Source organism: Callorhinus ursinus, unplaced genomic scaffold (genome assembly GCF_003265705.2).
Source record: "Callorhinus ursinus isolate GAN/ISIS: 27379988/994484 unplaced genomic scaffold, GSC_fseal_2.0 scaffold14, whole genome shotgun sequence".
NCBI classification, from domain to species: domain Eukaryota; kingdom Metazoa; phylum Chordata; class Mammalia; order Carnivora; family Otariidae; genus Callorhinus; species Callorhinus ursinus.
The window spans coordinates 13,925,124-13,950,198 of NW_027397076.1; the positions used below are offsets into that span (position 1 = coordinate 13,925,124).

The window sequence follows — 25,075 nt, forward strand, 5'->3', positions numbered from 1 at the left end:
CTTCTAAGCTCCAGAAATCATAAACGGTCTCTCCTGTTTACCGTCCAGAGGGATGGGGAGCTCCTTTCACTTCAGTTTAATCTTTTGAGATCATCAAGAGGATCTCACTGATGCTAATTAGCAGGGCTGTCCTTTTCCCTTGTTGGGTGGGGGGAGTGGTGCAGAGGCTGTGCCTACAAGGCTGGATTGATGGAAGAGGTGTTATTCTCTTCCTTGTTGGCACTAACAAGAGAGAAGTACGGTAATGACATTCGCCTTGGAGTTCTCTTAAGGAAATCTCTGAGGTCTGCTGGAAGATTTGAGTCTTCTTGTTAAAGGCCTACAGGATGAGTATGGACTCTTCTATTGTTTATGACCTTTGACAAGCTGGCACCTGTCATCCTCTCCAAGCTTTTTTTCCCATTAATTATGTATAGGAGACTCCTGCTGCAGCCAAAGTGTTATTTTTCTTTTCTGAATACAGACATCCCCACTTCCACACCATTGATTATGATGCCTAGGATGGCCCTTCTCCTATAAACCACACACTATTCCAGTATTACCCCCCCAAACCTTTCTTTGTGATCACCATCGCCATAAATACCGTCCGAACTTCTGAAATTTAACACCCTTTGCTTTCTAATATAATTTTTGTGTATTCAGTAAAAATTTACTGAAGGCCTATTATGTCTTAAGCAATATGCTGAGGATTCAAATGAAAAAGACCCTTTACTTGTTTTTAGGAGTTTACATTTTAGCTCGGGAAACAAATAGGTCAGCCTGAACAGTGGAAGGAGATGATGTGGGATTCAGAAGAGACAAGTAAACTAATGTGGGAGAGGGAAGGGGTAGCCAGGGAAGGTTTTCTGTAGGAAAGCAATTTTCAGAACTAAAATCTCCCAAGATGGGACGCGTGGGTGGCTTCGTTCGTTAAGCATGTGCTTTCGGCTGAGGTCATGGTCCCAACGTCCTGGGATCAAGTCCTGCATTGGGCTCCTTGCTCAACGGGGAGCCTGCTTCTCCCTCTGCCTTCCACTTCCCCTGCTTGTGTGCTCTCTCTCTCTGACAAATAAATGATTAAAAAAAATTTTCCCAATATTTTGTGGCAGTTATGTTTTGATCCATATCCTTTTAATATTTTTTTTTTTAAGATTTTATTTATTTGACAGAGAGAGACACAGCGAGAGAGGGAACACAAGCAGGGGGAGTGGGAGAGGGAGAAGCAGGCTTCCTGTGGAGCAGGGAGCCCGATGCAGGGCTCTATCCCAGGACGCTGGGATCGTGACCTGAGCCGAAGGCAGACACTTAACAACTGAGCCACCCAGGCGCCCCCATATCTTTTTAATACTTAAAGGTATTTTTTTTCCTTGTTCTTAAATGTTAACTTTTGTAAATATTTATATCCCTAATGGTTGTGGCAACTAGATGCATACTATCTCCTTAATAATGTCTTTCCAAATGTTGGACCAAGAAACACCTCTCAGGGTGCCTGGGTGGCTCAGTTGGTTAAGCGACTGCCTTGGGCTCAGGTCATGATCCTGGAGTCTAGGCTTGAGTCCCGCATCGGGCTCCCTGCTCAGCAGGAGTCTGCTTCTGCCTCTGACCCCCCCCACTCATATGCTCTCTCTCCCTCAAATAAATTAATAAAATCTTAAAAAAAAAAAAGAAACACCTCTCAGCTCTCCTTTCAGACAAAATAAACTTAAGTTCCTCGCAGCTGCTACAAGCTCTGTTACTGATTATTCAAAAATTTTATACTGTTGAGTCTAAAAGAGTGCACTGATTGAAAAAACCAGATTACTGGGATTTTGTTATAACCAGATTGTGATTCAGTGCAGTAGGGTGAGGCCTGAAGTCCTGTATTTTTAAAAAGCTTCCTGATGATCGCTTCTCGGCCTTTTGGCTAAGATCAAGTGTAGTAAAAAGCTTCCTGGTGATGCTGAAGCTGCTCATAGATTTGAACATGTTTTGAGTAACAGGGGTTTAGAGGATGTAAAGAGATAAAGAATTAACGATAAAAAACGAGTGAAGGTACGTTTTATTTATATGGATGTATCCTGCAGTCTCTCTATCCTGTTAACTTTATTTACTCTAGCTGATTTAAATCACATAATTATCCAACTGCGTTGGGCTCCTCTTCCTGCGCCCAGAGACAGTGAATCTTACCCGTGATCTGACTAGGAAGCTTCCGCTCTCCACCCCCAACTCCTCCCTGGGGAGTGAGTCTTCTCCATGTCATGGAGCTATGATCAGGTGCGCACCCACCTACTTGAGGCTGTGATATGATTCCCCGAGGCCCTCCAGCTACTGAATAATAAGGAACCCCTGTCTTTGGAAGAGGGAGGTGTTCCTTTTGGCATTCTGCCTTCCTCAAACTGGTTTGTATAACAGTTGAGTTCCAGGAATGGCATCTGAGGCTGTCTATATGTGTAATCAGGAACTGGCAGAGAATTCAACTTTAGCTTTTAAGATTCCTGTTAGAAATTTTCATAACTTGCAGGAGCCTTAGCAGTTGAGTGACCTGCCCTTGACCCGTAAAGGGACCTGCCAGGGTGAAATGCAGCTGTCTCTTTATTCTGAGTGTTTCCCCCTGATGATTTTCTGTGAATCTTTTACTGACTCTTCTATTCTGCAGATATTCTTTTGGACTGCAGACAGGAAAGCAGTTGCTGCAGATAATTTGTTCCTGAGTCTTTACAACCAAAGTTAGAAAGAATTATTTTTGTTGTCTTCCTGGGGAACTTTGCTATGGAATTCCCCCCCACAGACTGGATTGCAACAATGGCTCTTAGATTGAAGAGATCTGCCTCAGTACAAAGTGGGAATGTTGATATTAGGCTGGCGAGGCAGAGTTGGTAAAAATGGCCTGGTACAGTGATATTCAAACTTCCAACATGTATCCCCTAAGGGCCCTTCACCCCTAGAGTTTCTGATTCAGCAGGTTTGGATCAGAGCCCGAGAATTTTTAACATCCTTGTCCCTTCCCATTCCTTATGATGTGGTTACATAAAAGGAACTGGGGATAATCAGGGAGGCTGGGCACATGTTCACAGTAGCACATTCATTGTTTATTACCTCCCAATTCTGGTAGATTTGTTAGATGCTTTAAAAAAAAAGAAAAACAGACACAGGGAAACACCACCTCTTCTAATGTTCCCATGTAGCCAGTGAGTGCCCTTTTGTGGTAACCTAGCCTACATACTTAGGAGGCTTCTTGGTTCATAGGAGTAGAGACCTGATCTTTTCAAGGAAGAAGCTATGGAAGCCTAGGATTAGGGCAGCTGGGAAAATGAATTTGGGTTTTTGACAGCTGAGATAGCGAAAGAGAAGGGGAAGTTTGGCTATTTCCATCCTTGTGTTCACATCCCTTAGGTATACCTAGCTTACATCATAGGAATAAGATGGTTGATCCTGTGTGGGTTTTGGGGAGTATTCCTTGTTATTAAAGGTGACTAATGCGATACTTTCTACTGAAGCAGTTCTGGAGCATCCCAGGAGGGACACAATGATCTTGGTCTTAGCGAACTTCCTTCGGATGAGGAAGAAGACATCAACACTTCTGACGAAGATGATGTCAGCTCTGACTCTAGTAAAGGGGACCCTGACCTGGGAGACAAACAGGTATATGTTGGTATTTAATCGTTTCTACTTTTGTGTTTGTTGGTCTCTCATAACATTTGGAAATAATATTTATTAGCATGATAGACACAAGATCCCCAGTTAGTTTTTTCTTAAAACTTAAAAAATAAAATAGTTCTAATTTAAATTTAGTTCCTGCTATAATGTAGTATCTAAGATGTTATCACATTTCTAAACACACATCACTTAGAGTTTATTTAGTAATTTTTTGAGAAATTATTTTTGGCACTGTCCTTTGTTTCCTTTTGATAACAGAAATCCCCTCTCAGGATTATTCCTTGTATTGCTAGCAATTCTACTTGAAAGAAAGGAGTTTAGATGCATTTCAGACTTAATGAAATCTTTTTAGAGATAGAATAAAGAGTGCGATTAATAACATAGCGGGATTTCCTTTGAAGTGATTCAGTATTTGTATTTTCAGTAAACATAAAACAAGATTGGCCACATGTTGATAATTATTTAAGATATGTCTATACATGGAGGTTCATTATATTGTTTCTCTAGTTTGACAGGAATGTTTCATTATAAATATATGTTTTTTGAATAAAGACATCATTACAAAGGAAAAAATAGTATATTAACAATAACCCCAAGATGTGTTGGAACATTACAGCAAGACAGAATTTGAAAGGATCCACATAGCAAGCCTATCAAACCATAGAAGAGAAAATCCATGTCACCTAACTTCTATGCCATAACTTACCAATCAGTTGTTTCCTGTTTAATATATTTTTGCTTTGTTTAAATTTATTTCAGCCTTAAATGAGTGGCATAAGTTGTGTAATTGTCTGGATTTAAATCCCGGCTCCACCACATATGAGCTGGATGAGGAACTTTGGGCAAATTATTTAGTATCTTTAAGCTAAAGAGCCCCCATTTTATGAAGAAAAGAGTTTATCTCAGAATTATGAGGACTAAATGATTTGATTTGTGTAAAGCCTTAGAACACTGTTCAGTACATCATAATAACTTAATGATTATTTGTTTCTTGTAAGACTTCATGCTGTAAAGTATTGAATCATAGAGTTGGAAGTAACCACTAGAAATTATTTAGCCTTAAGGCAGGTGAGTTTGTAAGATACCTAAGACGTACGAGTGACTGTTCTTAAAGGCTCACAGTATCCTTCAGCAGCGTGTGGGTTTTACTTTGACTTTTAAGTAATTCCTGTGGTGTTTTACTGCTATCTGCCATCTCTGATTTGAAAACTTATTTTCCTTGTTGCTTCTTCACAGATGCTACAAATATTTGTAAAATGCTATTTCCCAGATATATACCAGATGTAAGAAGTATGTACTAGACAAAGCAGTGTTCGAGGTTTTTGCTCTTGAACAGCTTGCATCCTAATGAGACAAGAGGGTATTCATTAGGATAGTGAGAACTTCAGATTGTTACATGCTACGAAGGGAATAAAACAGAGCAATGTGCTAGAAACTGAGGAGTCTGCTTAGGATAAAAGCCTCTAAGAAAGTAATATTTGACTGAGAAATAAATGACTGGAAAGAGCCAAAGCCTGCAGGGTTCGGGGAAGAGGCTTTCAGTGGTCTTCCTCTCTTAAGGGCCATAATTAAATCAACCTTTGCTGTCTTAGATAAGCTGCAAGGTCTTTTTCTAACAAGTACTGTTTCCTATTGTTTGGGTCTGTTCGTTTCTCTTGCTCAAACCCTTTCTGATTTCCCCCCATGCTTCTTGAAGTATGGCACCAAAAGTGGTGTCCACATTCTACTAGGGGTCTCACTGGCATTTGGTATAAAGGAACGACTTCTCTCTAACCCTTTTGTGTTATGCATCTTCTCAACACATCCTGTCACAACACTGCCTGGTTGACTCATTCGTTTTGTGGTCATTGGAGACTTCCAGAGTTCCTTCCTCTGTATTTATACCGGCCTTTCCTTTCCCTTCTGGTATTTATATTATTGGTTTTTGTCTTTAGTTGTGCCACCCACTGCAGTATCTCTGTTAAATATTTTTCTGTTTTTATTTTTATTTTATTTTTATTTATTTGAGAAAGAGTGAGAGAGACTGATAACACGAGCGGGGTGGAGGAGCAAAGGGAGAAGAAGACTCCCCACTGACTAGGGAGCCTGATTCAGGGCTCGATCCTAGGACTCTAGGATCATGACCTGAGCCGAAGGCAAAATAGGCGCCCCTATTTTTCTGGGGTTTTTTGTTTGTTTGTTTTGTTTTAAAGATTTTACTTATTTGAGAGGGGGAGAGAGAAAGCAGAGGGGAAGGGCAGACCTAAGCAGGGAGCCTGATGCTGTGCTCAATCCCTGGGATCATGACTTGAACTGAAGGCAGACGCTTAACTGACTGAGCCACCAAGGCACCCCTATTTTTCTGTTTTTAAAATGAGATTATTTCTTCATTTAATCATCAACATTTAATATGTTTATACCTGATTCTAGTGTATTAATAATTTCCCTCTTTTAGAGCTGTTGGCCATCCTGATGAGCTTACTCTCTGTTCACCTGAGACAGCAGTGGCAATAATTAAAAGAGCTAAGTCTCCCTTTCTAGATGGTTGCTGATCCATTTAAGCATAGCCTGGTGAATGCTTTTCTCTTAAGTAACTTGCTTTCAAAGAGGTTAAGAAGAACATGGACTTGGGGTGCCTGGGTGGCTCATCTGCCTTCGGCTCAGGTCATGATCTCAGGGTCCTGGGGTCGAGCCCCATATCGGGTTCCCTGCTCAGTGGTGAGTCTGCTTCTTCCTCTCCCTCTGCCCCTCCACTCCACTCGTGCTTGCTCACTGTCTCTTTCTCTTTCTCAAATGAATAAATAAAATCTTTAAAAAGAAGAACAAGAACAACAACAACAATACAGTCTTTGAGGCTGGATTGCCTGGGTTCTTATCATTTACTATGTAATCTTGAGCAATTTACTTAACATCTTTGTACCTTAGCTTCCCCATCAGTAAAAAGAGGAGGGAGTAGGGTAAACACTTGTTTTTCTTTTTTTTTTTTTAAGAATTTATTTATTTATTCGAGAGAGAGAGCAGCATGAGAGGGGGGAGGGTCAGAGGAAGAAGCAGACTCCCCGCTGAGCAGGGAGCCCCATGTGGGACTCGATCCTGGAATTCCGGGAGCATGACCTGAGCCGAAGGCAGATGCTCAACCAACTGAGCCACCCAGGCACCATCCTTGTTTTATTTTTTTTTTTTTGACACTTGTTTTTATTTTCTAAGATTGTTGTGATGATTAAGGTTATACACTGTTTAAAACAGTTCTGACACAAATTGCTCAACAGATTTTATCTGTTACTATTGGCAGATATAAAAAGAAGCAAGCAAAATCTTCAATATCTCCAGTCATTCCTTGTATAACAAAATATAGTTTCAAGCTTACCTTTTCTTATCTTTGATGAATAAATCTAAAACATGTTTACATGAAAGGTAATACTGTGTTCTCACAGAAACATGAAAATTGACATCCTAAGACCTGTGGTTCAGTCCCGGCTCTGACACTTACCAGGCATACGACCTTGGTCAAATAATTATTTTAAGTCAATTACTTTATTTACACCAATCTCATTTCACAATAGATTTCAAGTAACAACAAAAAAAATGTAATACAAAAAGTCAAAATATGTAGTTAAAGAAATCAAGGGGTTAATAAGTTGTGCTGCGGCTATTGGACATCCACATGCCAAAGAATAAAGTAGAACGTCTTCTTTTATCTTACACAAAAATTAACTCAAATGGATCATAGACGTAATGTTGGAGCTGTACAAAATAAAGGAATAACTCTTCATGACTTTGGGTAGTCAGAAGCTTCACTGATGCAACAACAAAAGTATAAGTGATGGGAGGGAAAAATAGCCAAATTGGACATCATCAAAATTAAAAACTTCTGTGCTGCATATAGTACCATCAAGAAAATGAAAAGATAACTCACAGAGGAGGAGAAAATATTGGCAAACATCTCTGATGAAGGACTTATATCCTGAATATATAAGGAACTTAATCAAGATAAAGAAATAACCCAATTTAAAAAATGGGGTAAGGGTGCTAAATGAGAAAAATAAGCAGCCAAGAATACTTTATCCAGCTAGGATGTCATTCAAAATAGAAGGAGTGATAAAAAGCCTCCAGGACAAACAGAAACTAAAAGAATTTGTGCTTACCAAACCAGCCCTACAAGAAATATTCAAAGGGGTCCTGTAAGTAAAGATAGTAACAGACCAGAAAGGAGCAGGGACAATATACAGTAACAGCCACTTTAGAGGCAATACAATGGCACTAAATTCATATCTTTCCATAGTTTCCCTGAATGTAAATGGGCTAAATGCCCCAATCAAAAGACCACAGGGTATCAGATTGGATAAAAAAGCAAGACCCATCAATATGCTGTCTGTAAGAGACTCATTTTAGACCCAAAGATACCCCCAGATTGAAAGTGAGGGGGTGGAAAACCATTTACCATGCTAATGGACATCAAAAGAAAGCTGGAGTGGCAATCCATATATCAGACAACAACCAAAGACTGTACTAAGAGATGAGGAAGGACACTATATCATAATTAAAGGATCTATCCAACAAGAAGATCTAACAATTGTAAATATTTATGCCCCTAACGTGGGAGCAGCCAATTAATAACAAAATCAAACACATCGACAATAATATAATAATAGTAAGGGATTTTAACACTCCTCTCACTGCAATTGACAGATTATCTAAGCAGATGATCAACAAGGAAATAAAGGCTTTGAATGACACACTGGACCAGATGGACTTCACAGATATATTCAGAACATTCCATCCTAAAGCAACAGAATACATATTCTTCTGGAGTGCACTTGGAACATTTTTCAGAATAGATCACATCCTGGGTCACAAATCAGGTCTCAACCGGTACCCAAATATTGGGATTATTCCCTTTATACTTTCGGACCACAGTGCTTTGAAACTGGAACTCAATCACAAGAGAAAAGTTGGAAAGAACTCAAATACATGGAGGCTAAAGAGCATCCTACTAAAGAATGAATGGGTCAACCAGGAAATTAAAGAAGAATTTTAAAAATTCATGGAAACATTGGGGCACCTCAGTGGCTCAGTCGATTGAGTGTCTGCCTTCGGCTCAGGTCATGATCTCAGGGTCCTGGGATTGAGCCCCATGTTGGGCTTCCTGCTCAACAGGGAGTCTGCTTCTCTGTCTGCCCCTCCCTTCCCCTTGTGCTGTCTCTCTCTCTCTCAAATAAATAAATAAAATCTTTAAAAAGATTCATGGAAACATTTTCATGAAAATGAAAACAACTGTTCAAACTCTTTGGGATGCAGCAAAGGTCCTCAGAGGGAATTATATAGCAATCCAAGCCTTTCTCAAGAAACAAGAAAGGTCTCAAATACACAACCTAACCTTACACCTAAAGGAGCTGGACTAAGAACAGCAAATAAAGCCTAAACCCAGCAGAAGAGAAATAATAAAGATTAAACCAAAAAAAAGAAAGAAAGAAAGAAACCAAAACAACAGTAGAACAGATCAATGAAACTAGGAGCTGGTTTTTTGAAAGAATTAATAAGATTGATAAACTGGCCAGACTTATCAAAAAGAAAAGAGAAAGGACCAAAATAAATAAAATCATGAATGAAAGAGGAGAGATCACAACCAACACTGAAGAAATACAAACAATTATAAGAATATATTATGAGTAACTATATACTAACAAATTAGGCAACCTGGAAGAAATGGATGCATTCCTAGAGACATATAAACTACCAAAACTGGACCAGGAAGAAAGAGAAAACCTAACAGACCCATAACCGGCAAGGAAATTGAAGCAGTAATAAAAAAATCTCCCAACAAACAAGAGCCCAGGGCCAGATGGCTTCTACCAATCATTTAAAGAAGAATTAATACCTATTTTTCTGAAGTTGTTTCAAAAAAATAGAAATGGAAGGAAAACTCCAAACTCTTTTTCTACAAGGCCAGCATTACCTTGATTGCAAAACCAGACAAAGACCCCACCGAAAAGGAGAATTACAGACTGATATCCCTGATGAACATGGATGCAAAAATTCTCGCCAAGGGCGCCTGGGTGGCTCAGTTGGTTAAGCGACTGCCTTCGGCTCAGGTCATGATCCTGGAGTCCCTGGATCGAGTCCTGCATCGGGCTCCCTGCTCAGTGGGGAGTCTGCTTCTCCCTCTGACCCCCCCCCCATGTGCTCTCTCTCATTCTCTCTCTCTCTCAAAATAAATAAATTAAAAAAAAAAATTCTCGCCAAAATACTAGCCAGTAGGATCCAGCAGTACATTTAAAAGGATTATTCATTGTGACCAAGTGAGATTTATTCCTGGGCTGCAAGTTTGGTTCAACATCCACAAATCAATCAGTGTGATATACTACATTAATAAAAGAAAGGACAGGGCGTCTGGGTGGCTCAGTTGGTTAAGCAACTGCCTTCGGCTCAGGTCATGATCCTGGAGTCCTGGGATCAAGTCCCGCGTCAGGCTCCCGGCTCAGCGGGGAGCCTGCTTCTCCCTCTGACCCTGTCCCCTCTCATGCTGTTTCTCTCTCTCAAATAAATAAATAAATAAAATCTTAAAAAAAAAAAATGAAAGGACAAGAACCATATGATCCTCTCAGTAGATGCAGAAAAAGCATTTGACAAAATACAGCATCCTTTCTTGATTCAAACTCTAAATAGTGTAGGAATAAAGGGTACGGTACATACTTCAGTATCATAAGAGCCATCTATGAAAAGCCCATGAGTATCATTCTCAATGGGGGAAAAACTGAGAGCTTTTCCCCTAAGGTCAGGGACATGGCAGGGATGTCCACTATCACCACTGCTGTTCAACATAGTACTAGAAGTCCTAGCCTCAGCAATCAGACAACAGAAAGAAATAAAAGGCATCCAAATCAGCAAAGTCGTCAAACTCTCATTCTTTGCAGATGACATGATACTCTATGTAGAAAACCCAAGAGAGTCCATCCCAAAATTGCTAGACCTCATACAAAGTGGCAGGATATAAAGTCAATGCACAGAAATCAGCTGTGTTTCTTTGCGCATGTCTGTGTGTCTTCTCTTCTTCAAGAATACCAGTCAGATTAGGGGCCCATCTTAGTCCAATATGACTTCATCTTAATTTACTAATTTTATTTGCAGCAACCCTATTTCCAAAAAAAGTCACATTCTGAGGTCCCTGGGGCATAGGATCCCAGAATATCTTTGGAGGCCATGAATCAATCCAAAACAGGTGCCATATTCCATGGACATATTATGAGCACGTAGCTGATAATGTGTCTCAGTGCCAGTAACATCTCCTTATGATATTGCCAGACTCTGTGGGACAAAATAAAGGATATGTGCCACTGGGCCCATGTTTTAACTTTGTGAAGGGAGAGCAAACAGATGTTCAAAAAGATACTCCTGCAAAGATAAACAGGCTACCAGGAAGGGGAAGTATATTAACATTGTACCACACCTGTGTGCCTATGCTTGTCTTTGTACTGTGGGTGCAGGTATTACGTTTAATCTTTAAAAACATGCTAGGATATATATATATATATATGACATATATACTATTCTTTTTTTTACACGAAGAAAAGGAGTTTTTTATACAGGTAAAGTAACTTGGCTTGGAGCCGCCTGAATTGGGTTTTTTAACAAAAATCTATCTCTAATCTATCTAATAACTCAGGATAAGCCACAGAACCTGAAGGCTGTTGATGGAACATGTTTGGGATGGTAGTGAATAGCCATGGTAATCTCTTTTTTTTCATGTTCCAAGTTTTTAGTTTTATGTTTTTGAGGTTTTACTTTCAGTGCTTAGTAAATGGTTATTTGAAAATGAGATCTGTTCATTCTCCTTCATTATGGTTAGAATATTCACCACTGTTCACTTTCCCTGCATATTGACTTCCCTGCTTTCTTTTCTAAATTTTCTTTGTAAAATAGCTGATATGATATGTACCCTTAGGAAGAGAGGGGTGAAAACCCAAGAGACTTTGTCCTTTAGCGGTTAATCATGGTGCTACCTCATTTTGGGGATAATTTAATGATAAAGGTGTTTCTCAGGGAGATCTGGTTGTTCAGTGTTTTGCTTTTTTAGTAGAGCCCTTGAGTAGCATAGCAGAGGCCTTTTAAGAATTCTATTAAAAAGTGGGGCACCAGGGCGCCTGGGTGGCTCAGTCGTTAAGCGTCTGCCTTCGGCTCAGGTCATGATCCCAGGGTCCTGGGATCGAGCCCCACATCGGGCTCCCTGCTCAGTGGGAAGCCTGCTTCTCCCTCTCCCACTCCCCCTTCTTGTGTTCCCTCTCTCGCTGTCTCTCTCTCTCTGTCAAACAAATAAATAAAATCTTTTAAAAAAAAAAGTGGGGTGCCTGGGTAGCTCAGTTGGTTAAGCGGCTGCCTTCAGCTCAGGTCATGATCCCAGGGTCCTCGGATCGAGCCCCACATTGGGCTCCCTGCTTAGCGGGAGACCTGCTTCTCCCTCTCCCTCTGCCTGCCTCTGCCTACTTGTGCTCTCTTTATCTCTCTGTCAAATAAATAAAATCTTAAAAAAAAAAGGAATTCTATTAAAAAGTAATGGATAGGATGCCTGGGTGGCTCAGTTGGTTAAGCTACTGCCTTTAGCTCAGGTCATGATCCCGGAGTTCCAGGATTGAGTCCCGCATGGGGCTCCCAGCTCAGTGGGGAGTCTCCTTCTCCCTCTGACACTCCCCCTTCTCATGCTTTCTCTCTCTCTCCTCAGATAAATAAATAAAATCTTAAAAAAAAAGTAATGGATAAATTTCACTGAATTTTACTTGTAGTGAACAAATATGAATAGAGGAGAACACAGTTAAGAATTTACAAAGCTAATGGTGATTAACATAACAAAAAATTATTAAAAATAAAAATAAAAATAAAAAAGAATTTACAAAGCTGGGCTGTCATCAAGTGATCAGAACATAAAACTGGGTTTCAGATCAAAGGTTCTGTTTTGGAATTTGTTTGACTTATTTTATGATCTTCACAAAGTAATTTCATTTGTGGCTAATGTTTCAGCTTCCACAGCAGGGTACTTCTGAGAGATGCAGTTATTTAACAGACAGTCTGCTTTGAAATGCGATGTAATTTAAGTGAGGACTGTCCTTAACTGAAACGTTGAGATGTCAAATATGGCCTCTCGAGGTTTTACAGTGGGGTGTATTTTTCCATCACTGTTTGACTTGGGTCAGAATAAGTCATTGTTCCTACAAGTTGAAGATAATACAGAACTTTTTATTTTGTTCTGTTTTTTTTTTTAGTTATCTTTGACTTTCTGTCTACTTTGAAAATGATTATAATTCATTGAATAAATTTCTAGTAGTTACTACTCCTCGATAGCTCTGTAGTTGTCATAGTTTAAAAGGTAAAGGAGATAATAGAATACATAGACTCCTAGAATTTTAGAATCACAGAAGGCTTTAATCCTAGGCCAACCCCCTACCTTTTTCTTTACATGATAAAATGTCTATAATGACCTATTAGTTTTTTTAAATTACATTTTCATGTTACTGAATACATATTCAAAAGCAGTGTGCTCCATTCTTAGATTCTGAGAAGGTGACAGCCATTGTACACATTTGCTTATTCATGCATAACAGTTGGACCAGGCATTGTGCTATGTACAGAAGGATACAAGGGTAAATAAGGTCCTAAACTAGAGACAATTAAACATATCAGCAAATAAACACAATCCACTGGATTAAGTTATGTAAATACTACATGAATAAGAGAATAATTTTTCCTATGACAGTGGTGGGGAGAGAATATCAAGGTAGCCTTTCATAAAGGAGAAAACCTTTGAGTGCCATCTTAAAGGATAAGTCAGAATATGACAGGCAGAAACCTTTGGGGAGGGGAGAAGTGATAAGGAGGGAAGACAAAGCAGAAGGAAAGGCATATAGGGACAGACATGGAGGGCACAGCACACTTGGAGTTGCAAGGTGATTCCAGTATGGCTGGAGGAGAGACTACACAGTGTTGGGGAGCAAGAATGGACTAGTGAAGATAACTAGACATACTATGGAGTGTCTCAGATACATGGCAAAGGAAACTTGGGTCTTTGTTGCCCATAGGTGATAGGGAGTTGCTAATGTGTTTCAGCCTGAGAACTAAGGTGATTGTATTTGCATTTTAGAACTATCACTTTGGTGGCAGTGTAGAGACTGGATTGCAGTGGGGTAAAATCTAGAGCCAAGGAAACTACTTAGGTTCCTGCAGTAGCGTAGGCAAGAACTAAAGAGGCAGTATTAAAGAAGAGGTAAGGATCAATGAAGCTTTAAGGAAGCATTCAGAAGGATAAATTATCCGGACTTGATGACTCAGTTGTGATCATAGAAGGTGGAGAAAAATGGAGTCCAGGTTTCTGACTTTGATGAGTGGGTTTCTATAGAATCTAGTATGCAGACACTTGATGACTTGCTTAAGGAGTGACAGAAGGGCATCGGATGCTTTATTCTTTGTGAATTACATACTGCTGCCTGTTATAATCTTTCACTCCTTTAAGATGTCAGCACATTTCATAGTTATATGTATAATTATTTGTGTATTTGATATGCTCTCCTTATTCTCTTCTTGAAGGCTGGGGCTTTTTAAAAATTTATCCTTAATTTCATCTTATGACAGCCACTTTCCTGCCCCATCTCAGACCTATAGAATCAGAATTTCCAAGACAGTTCAATGGGAATCTGAAATTTAAGAACAGCCTGGAGGTTCTAATGATCCAGTAATGTTATCACATTTAACTGTAGAGCAATGAATCAGCTGAGGGTAGAGCCGTTTTCTCTTACTAACCTTGCTATCAAATGATGGATAGTCAGTTACTATAGATTTTTATTTTATTTTTTTTAATATTTTATTTACTTATTTATCAGAGAGAAAGAGAGACAGCACAAGCAGGGGGAGCAGCAGAGGGAGAGGGAGAAGCAGGCTCTCCGCCGAGCAGGGAGCCCCATGTGGGACTCGGTCCCAGGACCCTGGGATCATGACCTGAGCTGAAAGCAGACGCCTAACCAACTGAGCCACCCAGGTGTCCCAGTTACTATAGAGTTTTAAATGATGGCATAAGGATGGTGGTCCCTTCTTTCTCCTGGAATGATTTCAGAATGACAAGGTGGATAAGAAATGCAAATTCTGCCTTTAGTGGTATTAGAAGACAGCTAAAACTTCCAATCACAATATATGAATAAAGGCTCCCATTTCCACCAGCAATAGATAAAGATTCCATTTTATCCACATCCTTACCAACACCTGCTATTTCTGATTTTTTTTAAGTTTATTTATTTTTCTAGTAATCTAGTATTTCAGTATCTAGTAATTTAGTAATTTAGAACCCATGACCCCAAGATCAAGAGTTGCATGCTTTTCTGCCTGAGCCAGCCAGGCAACCCAGTATTTTCTGATTTTTTTTAATCCCATTCCGTGGGTATGAAGTGGAATCCCACTGTGGTTTTAATGTGCATTTCCCTGATGACTGATTATATTGAGCATCTTTTCATGAAGTTATTTGCTATTCTTATATATTTAATGAAATGTCTATTCACATCTTACATATACTGGAAAAAAAACCATGTTTTTCATTTTTTTTTTTTTTTTTTTTTTTACCACCTATGGCTTATCGTTTTATTTTCTTTATGGTGTCTTTTTGAGCCTAAAAGTTTTAATTTTATGAAGTTCAGTTTATCGCTGTTTTTTTCTTTTATGGATCATGCCTTTGGTGTTATATCTAAAAACTTACCCTATACGGGGTCACAAAGGGTTTCTTCTAGAAGTTTTAAGAGTTTTAGCTCCTACATTTAAGTCCAGGATACATTTTTAATTATGTGGTGTCAGTTAGCTTATAAATTCATCTTTTTGCTTATGGGTATCTAATTGGTCCAGTAATTTTCAACCTTTTGTTGAAAAACAAAATCCTTTCTTCCATTGAATTGCCTTGACAACTTTGTCAAGAATCCTTGACAAAATTTAAGGGCTTGCTTCCCTCAGTTTTTTCCCATTGTCTGTCTTTATGCCAGTACTCCTCATTTCCCCCCCAAAGTTTACAATCTCAGCTTCTAGAAAGGAAACACATACTTCTTAGTCACCAGCTCCAGAGCGGCCTCTGAATCGCTGCCACCCTCTTTCTCACTGACCTTCCATGCTACACCTGAGACACTGAACGTTTGAATCTTAAGATTTTAAAGTTGGTTCAACACTTTCATTTTATAGATAAGGAATGTCAGGCCCACTGTAATTGTGTTTCTGAGTTAAAGTACTTTTGTCCCCTGCTAGAACAGAAGCATGATATCTGCCTGGGGCTAACATTTATTAGGAGTCATCACACAGTTCAGAGCAAGGTCCTGAAGAGGAAAAAAATGTTCGGAGTAGAGACTTAACAAGCACAGAGTTATAAAATGAGGAAAGAAGGGGCGCCTGGGTGGCTTAGTCGCTTAAGCATTGGACTCTTGGTTTTGGCTCAGGTCATGATCTCAGGGTCTGTGTTGGGCTCCGCACTCAGTGCAGAGCCTGCTTGAGATTCTGTCCCTCTTTGTGCACCACACCCCCTCTCAAAGCTTGCTTGCGTGCATGCTCTCTCTCTCTAATAATAAATAAATCTTTAAAAAGAGAAAAGGAAATAAAAGGGAGATGCCAAAAATAAAGTACTTGAAATCTTTGTATAAAGTTGGTGCACATTTTAGGTGGCTCTGCTAGTCAAATGCTTCAAGTCTATAGTGTACCTAGGTTTCTTTTTTCTTTTAAGATCTTATTTATTTCTTAGCACAAGTGGCGGAGGGGAGAGGGAGAAACAGACTCCCAGCTGAGCAGGGAGCCCGACACTGGGCTCAGTCCCAAGACCCTGGGATCATGCTCTGAGCCAAAGGCAGACGCTTAACTGACTGAGCCACCCAGGCACCCCTGTACCTAGGTTTCTTTAAAGCTACTGCTAAGAGCATCTCTTGACCTTTATGGGACCTCACATCATTTGAAAATAAGAGTGCTGAGTTAAGGTTTTAGTTATTTCAGTGGTTTAGTTTCTTTTTCATATTTTTTTTAGAGATTTTTTTTATTTTTATTTTTAAGTAATCTCTGCACCCAATGTGGGACTCAAACCCACAACCCAGAGATCAGGAGTCTCATGATCTGCTGACTGAGCCAGCCAGGTGCCCCCTGTTTGTCATTTTTAATGCATTTCTTCTGGCCTTCAATTTTAAAAAGATATAGTGTGTTTTACAAATATTAAACTTTATAGCTACAGATGATGAAACTCATTATAATAGGAAAGCAATGACTTGGCTAAATTTTTCAAAGTAACAATTATCCTTGTGTGTGTGTGTGTGTGTGAGTGAGTGTGAGTGTGTGTTTGTGTGTGTGAGTGTGAGTGTGTGTGTACACAGTCATGGTTATTAGCACATGACATACATGGTCTGCAAGATCACACTGTGCTTAAGACTGCTTCCTGAGGAATGTTAGCTGGTGAATGGAGCTGAGTATCTTATGCTGCATCTTGCTCAGTTGAGCAAAACTTATCCAGTCTGTTGGTCACAGTCATTTAACAACCTGTCTTAGAAAAGCAGCATAATGATGAGGATGGAGATCAAATTCATCTATCTAATTGTTCCTCTAAAGATAGAGTTTGGGAGCTATGGTCAAGTAGCAAGGCACAATATCCTAGGCTAATTAGAATACAATATTAATGCATTCTAAATTAATAACTGCTCTTTAAAGATTATTTTTGTAAGTAGTTGGTTTCATAGCCTACCTTGAATATTTTTTGCATAACAATATTTATATTCTGATGGAAGGGTTAGGATTTTTTTATATCATATTTAAGTTCTGTACTAAAATATGAAAACATGGAAGGGATAAATACACACTGCAAGATTAGTATTTACTCTTAGAGGGGGAGAGAGACGTTAACATTATACATAACAATTTGTTTCATGAAATTTTTTAAAAAATTTTATTTATTTATTTGACAGAGACACAGCGAGAGAAGGAACACAAGCAAGGGGAGTGAGAGAGGGAGAAGCAGGCTTTCCACTGAGCAGGGAGCCCGATGTGGGGCTTGATCCCAGGACCCTGGGATCATGACCTGAGCGGAAGGCAGACGCTAACGATTGAGCCACCCAGGCGCCCCTCATGAAATGTTTTAAACCAGATATTGCAGAATGTTTGGGATTTGTTAAATCTTGAAGGGAGGGGGAGATATATCCGGGTATTTGTTTAGCAGTGAATCTTTGTGAGGAGATGCCATGATTACCAGCAGATATTGAAAAGAAATTCAGGGTAGTGGAAGAATTCCTAGGTTAGATATTGGGAAGAACTCATGTTTATGTTATATCTGTAGGAGTCATTTCTCCTGCAGAATGTGACTTTTCAGTTTTGAACCATTGGCTTGTGCTCTACCAAGGCTCAGGCTCCTCAGGGCAGTCATCAGTCCAGTGCTGTAATAGTCCAGTGCTGATAACAGTGAGGATCACCGATTGCTCTCAGCTCTTCCTGTATTATGCTTTAGTAACTGCATCTAGTTTTCCATGTTTCCATTTGAGATGTTATATAGTATGAGATGTGTTCTGATCAGAAACCTATAAGTATCAGAGCTTGAATTTAAATCTGACTAGCTCAAAGCTGATCTTCATTATCCTTTTATGAGTTCATGCTTTCTTAATGCACTCTTATCCACAGGATGAAGATACTGGAATGAAAAGTAAAGTCCATCATATTGCCAAGGAGATTATGAGCTCAGAGAAGGTGTAGGTATTCAGTTCATAATTCAGAAGACCATTTATTTCCCCATTGGCTCATTTAAAACATTTCTTTTATTGTTGTCTTCTACAGGTTTGTGGATGTGTTAAAACTTTTGCATATTGTGAGTATCTACAATATTTTCTTAAAGTCTGAGACTGTCCTCTTTTGCATCTTTCCTTATGTCAAAAATTTTATGCATAACTTAAACACTATCATATGTATCCTTTTAATATATGGTTACATGTTTACATTCATATATATGTGAATATAGATATTTTTCTGAAATGTATGTTTCTATTGTCTGTGTAGTATACCCAGATGATTTCCAAAACATAGAACCTTTATATCCATATTTCCAAAGTTTCCAAACTTTCTGTGTTCATAATAAAGAGTTTTTAAAGTGATAATATTTCTTCTTGTGCATTTGCAGAAGATGTCTATCAGAATTTTGCACTAGCAATGTATAAAGAATGTCACGATCAGTGTTCAAAACTATTCTATCTGAATCTGCTCCCAGTAATAGACACTTAAAATAGACATTTTTTACAACTAACTTTTTAAAGTTCTGTATTTAATTTTTATAACTCTCAACTTGAACGAACTTGTTGGGAAACAATTATGATGTGTCTGACAGCATACTCATTTTTCTCATGCACTTTTTTGTACCTGCAGGTTTTTACAAGTTTCATTATGCATTGGAAGTTAAAGCACTTTTAATCCTACTTTATTCCAGTTATATTTTGGCAAGTTATTAAGACTTAGCAAAAGAAGGGTAAGGTAGAGGAAACAATGAAGAAAGAAATTGAAGTGAAAATTTACTTAGATGGTATAATTATTAACATCATCTTAAACTTAGTTACTGAGAAATGGTAGGTTCACACCCACTAATGTCTCTAAGAATATCATTATTTCCAGTTTTCCTTTTAAAAGATACATGTGAACATGAAAAGTGGGGTACAGTTAAGGGTGATTCACATTCACTAAATGATTCCCTGTGCTCTATACGTGGTACAACGGAAACCTGGAAATGTAATTCCTGTGTGAAAAATCTCTAGTTTTGGAAACATTTTCTAAAACAATTCTTAATATTACTAATTTGTTTTGAGAAATTACTGTCCTGTGAATAGTTTCTTACATAACTCTTGACTGTATTGCTTAGTTCTCTTTTTAATTCATTTTTAAAAATTATAGCATGATATTTTTTGTTGAGTTTGAAGTATATTGCCATTTCAAATACATAATAGCATGATGAATAAATAACTTTTCAAAATAAACTCCATTTTGAACTGAATAAATTCTATTTTCTACTGGGAGCCAGAAAAACTTGAGTTGGAATTTCAGTGCAGTAGATCAGCCAATCTTGGCATGGAACATATGTTGAAGATTCCACGATGAACAGCAGAGTCCCAGACCTCATAGTGCTTACAGGCTAGGGTAGTGTTTCTCATAATGTGGTGAGGGACTGGATTTTAAAATTTCCAATCCATGTTGGACCAGAACTTTTGTAAAATACATTAGATAGGTCATGGCCATGTCAAGGTGACATAAAAGTTTCCAATCCCTTATTCACCCTTCTAACTAATATCTTTGCAGACCAATAACAATTTTAGGACCGCACTTTGAGAATGTTGGCAAAAATATCGGTGCCTGTCCTAAGTACATTCTGTTAACAGCTTTTTCTTTTTCTTTCTTTCTTTCTTTCTTTCTTTCTTTCTTTCTTTCTTTCTTTCTTTCTTTCTTTCTTTCTTTCTTTCTTTCTTTCTTTCTTTCTTTCTTTTCTTTCTTTCTTTCTTAGCTTTATTTACTTTGGAGAGAGAGAAAGAGAGAGACAAAGAGGGAGAGAGTGCACACAAGTATGAGCAGGGGGAGGGGCAGTTGGTTTTGAGAATCCCTGAGCAGACTCTCTGCTGAGTGGGGAGCCCATTGGTCACAGGGCTTGACCTCAGGACCACTGAGATCATAACCTGAGTGAAAACCAAGAGTCGGACCCTTAAACAACTGAGCCACCCAGGTGCCCCAATTCTGTTTCTTAATAGCTATGTGAATTTCAGAAAATAGTCTAACCTTTGGCCTAGCTTTCCTCATTTGTAGAATGGGGATATAAATACCGATCTCTCTGGTTGTGAGGAATCTGTGGAATAAAGTATGTGAAAAGAGCCTGGTATTGTACACAGTATACAGTAGGTGCTCAAATTGCCTTTCGTTACCTTCTTCATCTTCCCTTATAGGAAGATCAATGAATGAGAAGAATTCATTCTGTTATCAAACAGTAGCCTTTTTATAATTCTGTTCCTTCCAAATGCCTTTTTTCCTCTGTACTAATACTTCATTTTAATGAGGAAGTTCTGATTCCAGTAGGTAGAGAAGCAATTAAGAGCTTCATTAGTTTAATGGGGTCCCTGGCTAGCTCTTGATTTCAGCTCAGGTCAGGATCTCAGGGTCATGAGATGGAGCCCCAGGCTCCTGTGCTGGGTGTGGAGCCTGCTTAAGATTCTCTCTCTCCCTCTGCCCCTCCCCCTTCCTGCTCACCTGCATGCACTCATGCATGCTCCCTCTCTCAAAAAAACAAAGAAGCTTCATTAGTTTATTTACTTGATTATTAAAAACTATGTGCCTTGTTCTTACCCCTGTATTTTTGGAACAAATCATAAACGCTATACGAATGGACAGCAGACTGAAGTATTTCCCGTATCATCTCAGATCTTATAGATCTCATGGATGGCCTTGGCCTCTTCCCAGATGGTGTTGAACAGAGTGAATCATCTAAAACCCATCTTGATTTGTACATTTTCAAAACCTCTTAAGCCTTTAATGTAGGAGTGAGAGTAGATCATCTGCCAACCTCATGTTAACATCCTGTCTGGTATGTGCAAATGTTAACTCAGCAGAGCCTGGCTCTAATGGGAATGTTAACAACAGAGCATTAGCCAGGTGAGAGCCATTACTAGGAGAGGCTTGTTACCAGCATATCGTGGGTGAAATCAAAAAGAGTCTCTTGTTTCATTTCACCACCCCCACCACACTGTTAAAGCTCATATTTACCCTTCTACCAAAAGGACCCCACAAAGGTAGTACATGGATAGTTTTAATCCTAAGCACTACTGCTATCTGACTTCATAGAAGTGAGTTCATGTCTGTGTTATATCCTAGAATATGACTGATTTAAAATATCTAAATAACAGGATTTTTAGATAATCCAGTGGATTTTTTTTTGGAAATAAACCAGGTATCCAAGTGGCTTGGGAGAAACTATTGTTTCAGTTACACGTGATTTCCCATGAATAGTTTTCTGTATTAGCAACTCTAGAATGGCATTAATAGATCTTTCTATGATGACAGACATGTTCAGTATCTGCACTGTGCAATATGTCCAATATTTTTTAAAATTTAAATTTGTCACTGTAGCTCACTAACACTTTATGTCTGTAGCTCACTGACATTTCTTTGTTTAGAATTTGCTGAACTAGGTGACATAGTTCATAGAAAAAAACTTAAAATCTAGATGAAAGAATTTCATCATTTAAGTTATTATGACATTGGAAGGAAGTAGGCTTGGATGGAGGCATGCTATTTAAAATCAACTCAAGATTCTAGGAGCCAGTATATTCAGTTGAGGTCTTTGATTCATCTGCCTGGTGTTTGTGAGGAAAAACTAGGCCTGTAGCAGTAGTGGCAAGACTTTACAATTAGGGTTTTATTGTGATACTGCTCTGCAGTATCTGCCATGAGCTCCTGGACTTGGAACTGGATTTTTTTTTTTTAAGATTTTATTTTTAAGTAATCTCTACACCCAACATGGGGCTCGAACTTGGAACCGCAAGATCAAGAGTCACATGTTCTACTAACTGAGCCAGCCAGGCGCCTCTGAACTAGATTTTTTAAAAAGTCCAGTAGGGCACAGTGTCTCTAAGTCAGTACCCAATACCAGTGTTTCCCTTTTCAAAATGGTAGTGCTATCCCTGTGGCTGCCAAAGCCAGAAAACTCGGATTTGTTCTTTAGTTCTCCCTCTCACTCACTTCTCCAGCCAACCCATCAGCGAACCTACTGATTCTATTTCCACTTTACTGCCACCGAGTCCAGAATATCATCTCTTAAACAGACAACCATTCCAGCCTCCTCACAGGGACTCCTGTTTCCATTCTCACCCTTTTCCCAATCTGTTTCTTAAACGATTTTTTTTCCTTTTTTAAGAGTTGTTTTTTTAAAATATGTATTAGAGCTTGTCACTCCCCTGCTTAAAACCCTTTAAATGATTCCCATTGCATTAAGAATAAAGTCCACGTTACTCCCCAAGGCTAGTGAATAGAATGGCCTTATGTCCCAGTCTGCTTTGATAGTCCTGGTTATTGTCTTGGCATAATGATTGCCTTTTCTCTTGTTGGGTCATTAAATTATGGTTCCCTCTGCCTAGAAGGTGTTATGTGATTTGGACTCTTGCTAAGATGAGATGCTGGGGAAAGAGGGGTGTTCTTTCACTCATTGATGACCACGTTCTGGCCATACAGGCCTCCTTCCAGCATTTAGTTCGGTGCTAAGGTTATTCCGGCTCACAGCTCTTGCTACTGCAGTTTCCTGGAATCTTTGTTCTTCATTTCCTTCATAGCTAGTTTTTTCTTTATTCTTCCAATTTGGGCTTAATGCAACCTCCTCAGAGAGGCCTTCCTTGACTATCCTTTCCTCTTTCACTTTCCCTTCATGTTCTTCTTGGCATTTAATATAATTTGTATATTTGTTTGTTTACTTGTTTATTTTTGGTCTACTCTACTAAAATGTAAGCTAGCTGTGGGCAGGGATCCTATCTCCAGCACCTAGCATCATTACTCTTCATTGGAAGGCTTTCAGTAAAATGAGTGAGTGTGACTAATTGATCAGTGGTTAAGAATTCTGCCTCTGCCACTATGTGCTCTTGGACAAATTAGTCAAGCGTTGGTTTCTTCTGGAAAATGGGAATAATAATAATCGCATAAAGTTGGTATGATGATGGGGGGCACCTAGCTGGCTCAGTCAGTGGAGTGTGTGATTCTTGATCTTGGGGTTGTGAGTTTGAGTCCCACATTGTGTGTAGAGATTACTTAAAAAAAAAAAATCTTTAGGGCGCCTGGGTGGCTCAGTTGGAGCCTGCTTCTCCCTCTCCCTCGGCCTGCCACTCTGCCTACTTGTGCTCTCTATCTCTCTGTCAAATAAATAAATAAAAATCTTTAAAAAAAAATAAAATCTTAAAAAAATATAAAGTGGATGTGCCGATTAATTGAGATCATGCAAAATAAATGTTAAGCACTTAAATAGTTTTAGCTGCAGGGTAAGTGGAGGGCCTTCAAAATAAATTGCTCTGTTATTCAGAACTTATTTATATAAATTAAAATGCATACTATTTAATTATGATGTTATCAAATAAACTTTTAACTCAATCAAAATACTTTGTTCCTGAAACAGACCCTACTAAGTTTCTTCCCTAGAAGGTAGGTTCCATGAAGACAGGGATTTTTATGTTTCATTGATTCTTATACCAGTAAATTCATATCTGTTGAATGAATGATAGACAAATGATGAATAAAATAGTACTTGGTAAAACTCTAGTTGTTTATATGTGTTTTTCCCTGTTGTAGCAGATGTTGTCCAATTCCGAGGTTGCTATTGTATTGTATATAAGTGCACATTTTATAGGTAAAACACCTTAGATACTTAATATAGTTCAGTGCAAGTGATAACAGTTTTTGTTGTTTTTATTATGTTATTTTCCCTTTGATGGGAGACTGGTTTAATAAACAGGCTTATGATTGTTCAAATAGGATGATTTAAAAAATATATATATTTGCAAGAGAATGATCAGAGATTTTGAGGTCTTTTTTTGACAAAGATGGGCGAATTAAGTAGTAAAGTAGTAATGAAGCATTTTTGCCTCACTCATTTCTTTAGGTTGGGACACACCTTAAAAATTTGAAGGATTCTCAATAAAATCCGTAGAGTTAGAGGCAGAGTTACTTGGACCAATCTGTGTGTCTGTTAGTAGCTAAAATATATCTTTCCTTTTTTTAAAATGCATTATAAAAAAGAATAGAAGACTTTCTCACAGAACCTTTCAGTTTTTCCCCCCGTCTTAAAATAACCTCATCCTTTTCTACTGAATACACCCTGTCTTTTGAGTCTTGTTAACCATTTAATGATAATTTATTTCTTCTTTAATGGTAAAGAATGTTCTTTTACCATCTCTTCACATGGCTGCCTAACCTTTACTTTCTGAGCAGCTTCCTTCATGTGACTGCCCTTCACTGAATGAAGTCATTGTTCAGAGCCCCTTTGTCATACTGCTGAGGTGTTTGTTTTCCCTACTTTGGTATTTCCTTCTCATGATATGCCTCTACTTCAGCATTCTCTTTCCAAACTTTTAGGGACTTGTGGATCATAAATGATACTCGTGTGATCATTATTAATCAAATCTTCTTTACTTAAATAAATGGCCTTCTACTGAGCACTCTCTGTGTGCCTTGAAGTATGCTAAAACTATGTTACATAAATTGTCTATTTTAATCCTCTTAACAACCCTATCAAATGGATGTTATTTCTGTTTCTTAAATGAAGAAAACTAATTGGCAAACATAACCCACTACTAAATGGCAAAGCCAGACTTTGAACTCTGGTCTCTCTGAGACCTTGCATTTAGTGATTGTTCAGAAATTGATTAAAAATTATTACTTGTAATTTCTAGCATGGGAATAGTAGTATATCTTTGGGTATATGAGCTTGTTTTCAGAATTCTTTCAG

At 38.6% G+C, this 25,075-nt stretch overlaps 1 protein-coding gene across 3 annotated transcripts in view; it reads left to right on the forward strand.

Moving 5' to 3' along the window:
* Nucleotides 1–25,075, forward strand: part of FGD6 (FYVE, RhoGEF and PH domain containing 6) — a 108,028-nt gene that overhangs the window by 34,237 nt on the left and 48,716 nt on the right. For 2 of the 3 annotated variants that reach the window (XM_073900497.1, XM_073900498.1), the window contains exons 3-5: nucleotides 3,456–3,600; nucleotides 18,250–18,317; nucleotides 18,403–18,433. In XM_073900497.1, coding sequence (XP_073756598.1) covers nucleotides 3,456–3,600; nucleotides 18,250–18,317; nucleotides 18,403–18,433 — 244 coding nt within the window. The remainder of the gene's footprint in view (nucleotides 1–3,455; nucleotides 3,601–18,249; nucleotides 18,318–18,402; nucleotides 18,434–25,075) is intronic. The other variant, XM_025881257.2, reaches the window with a different exon arrangement.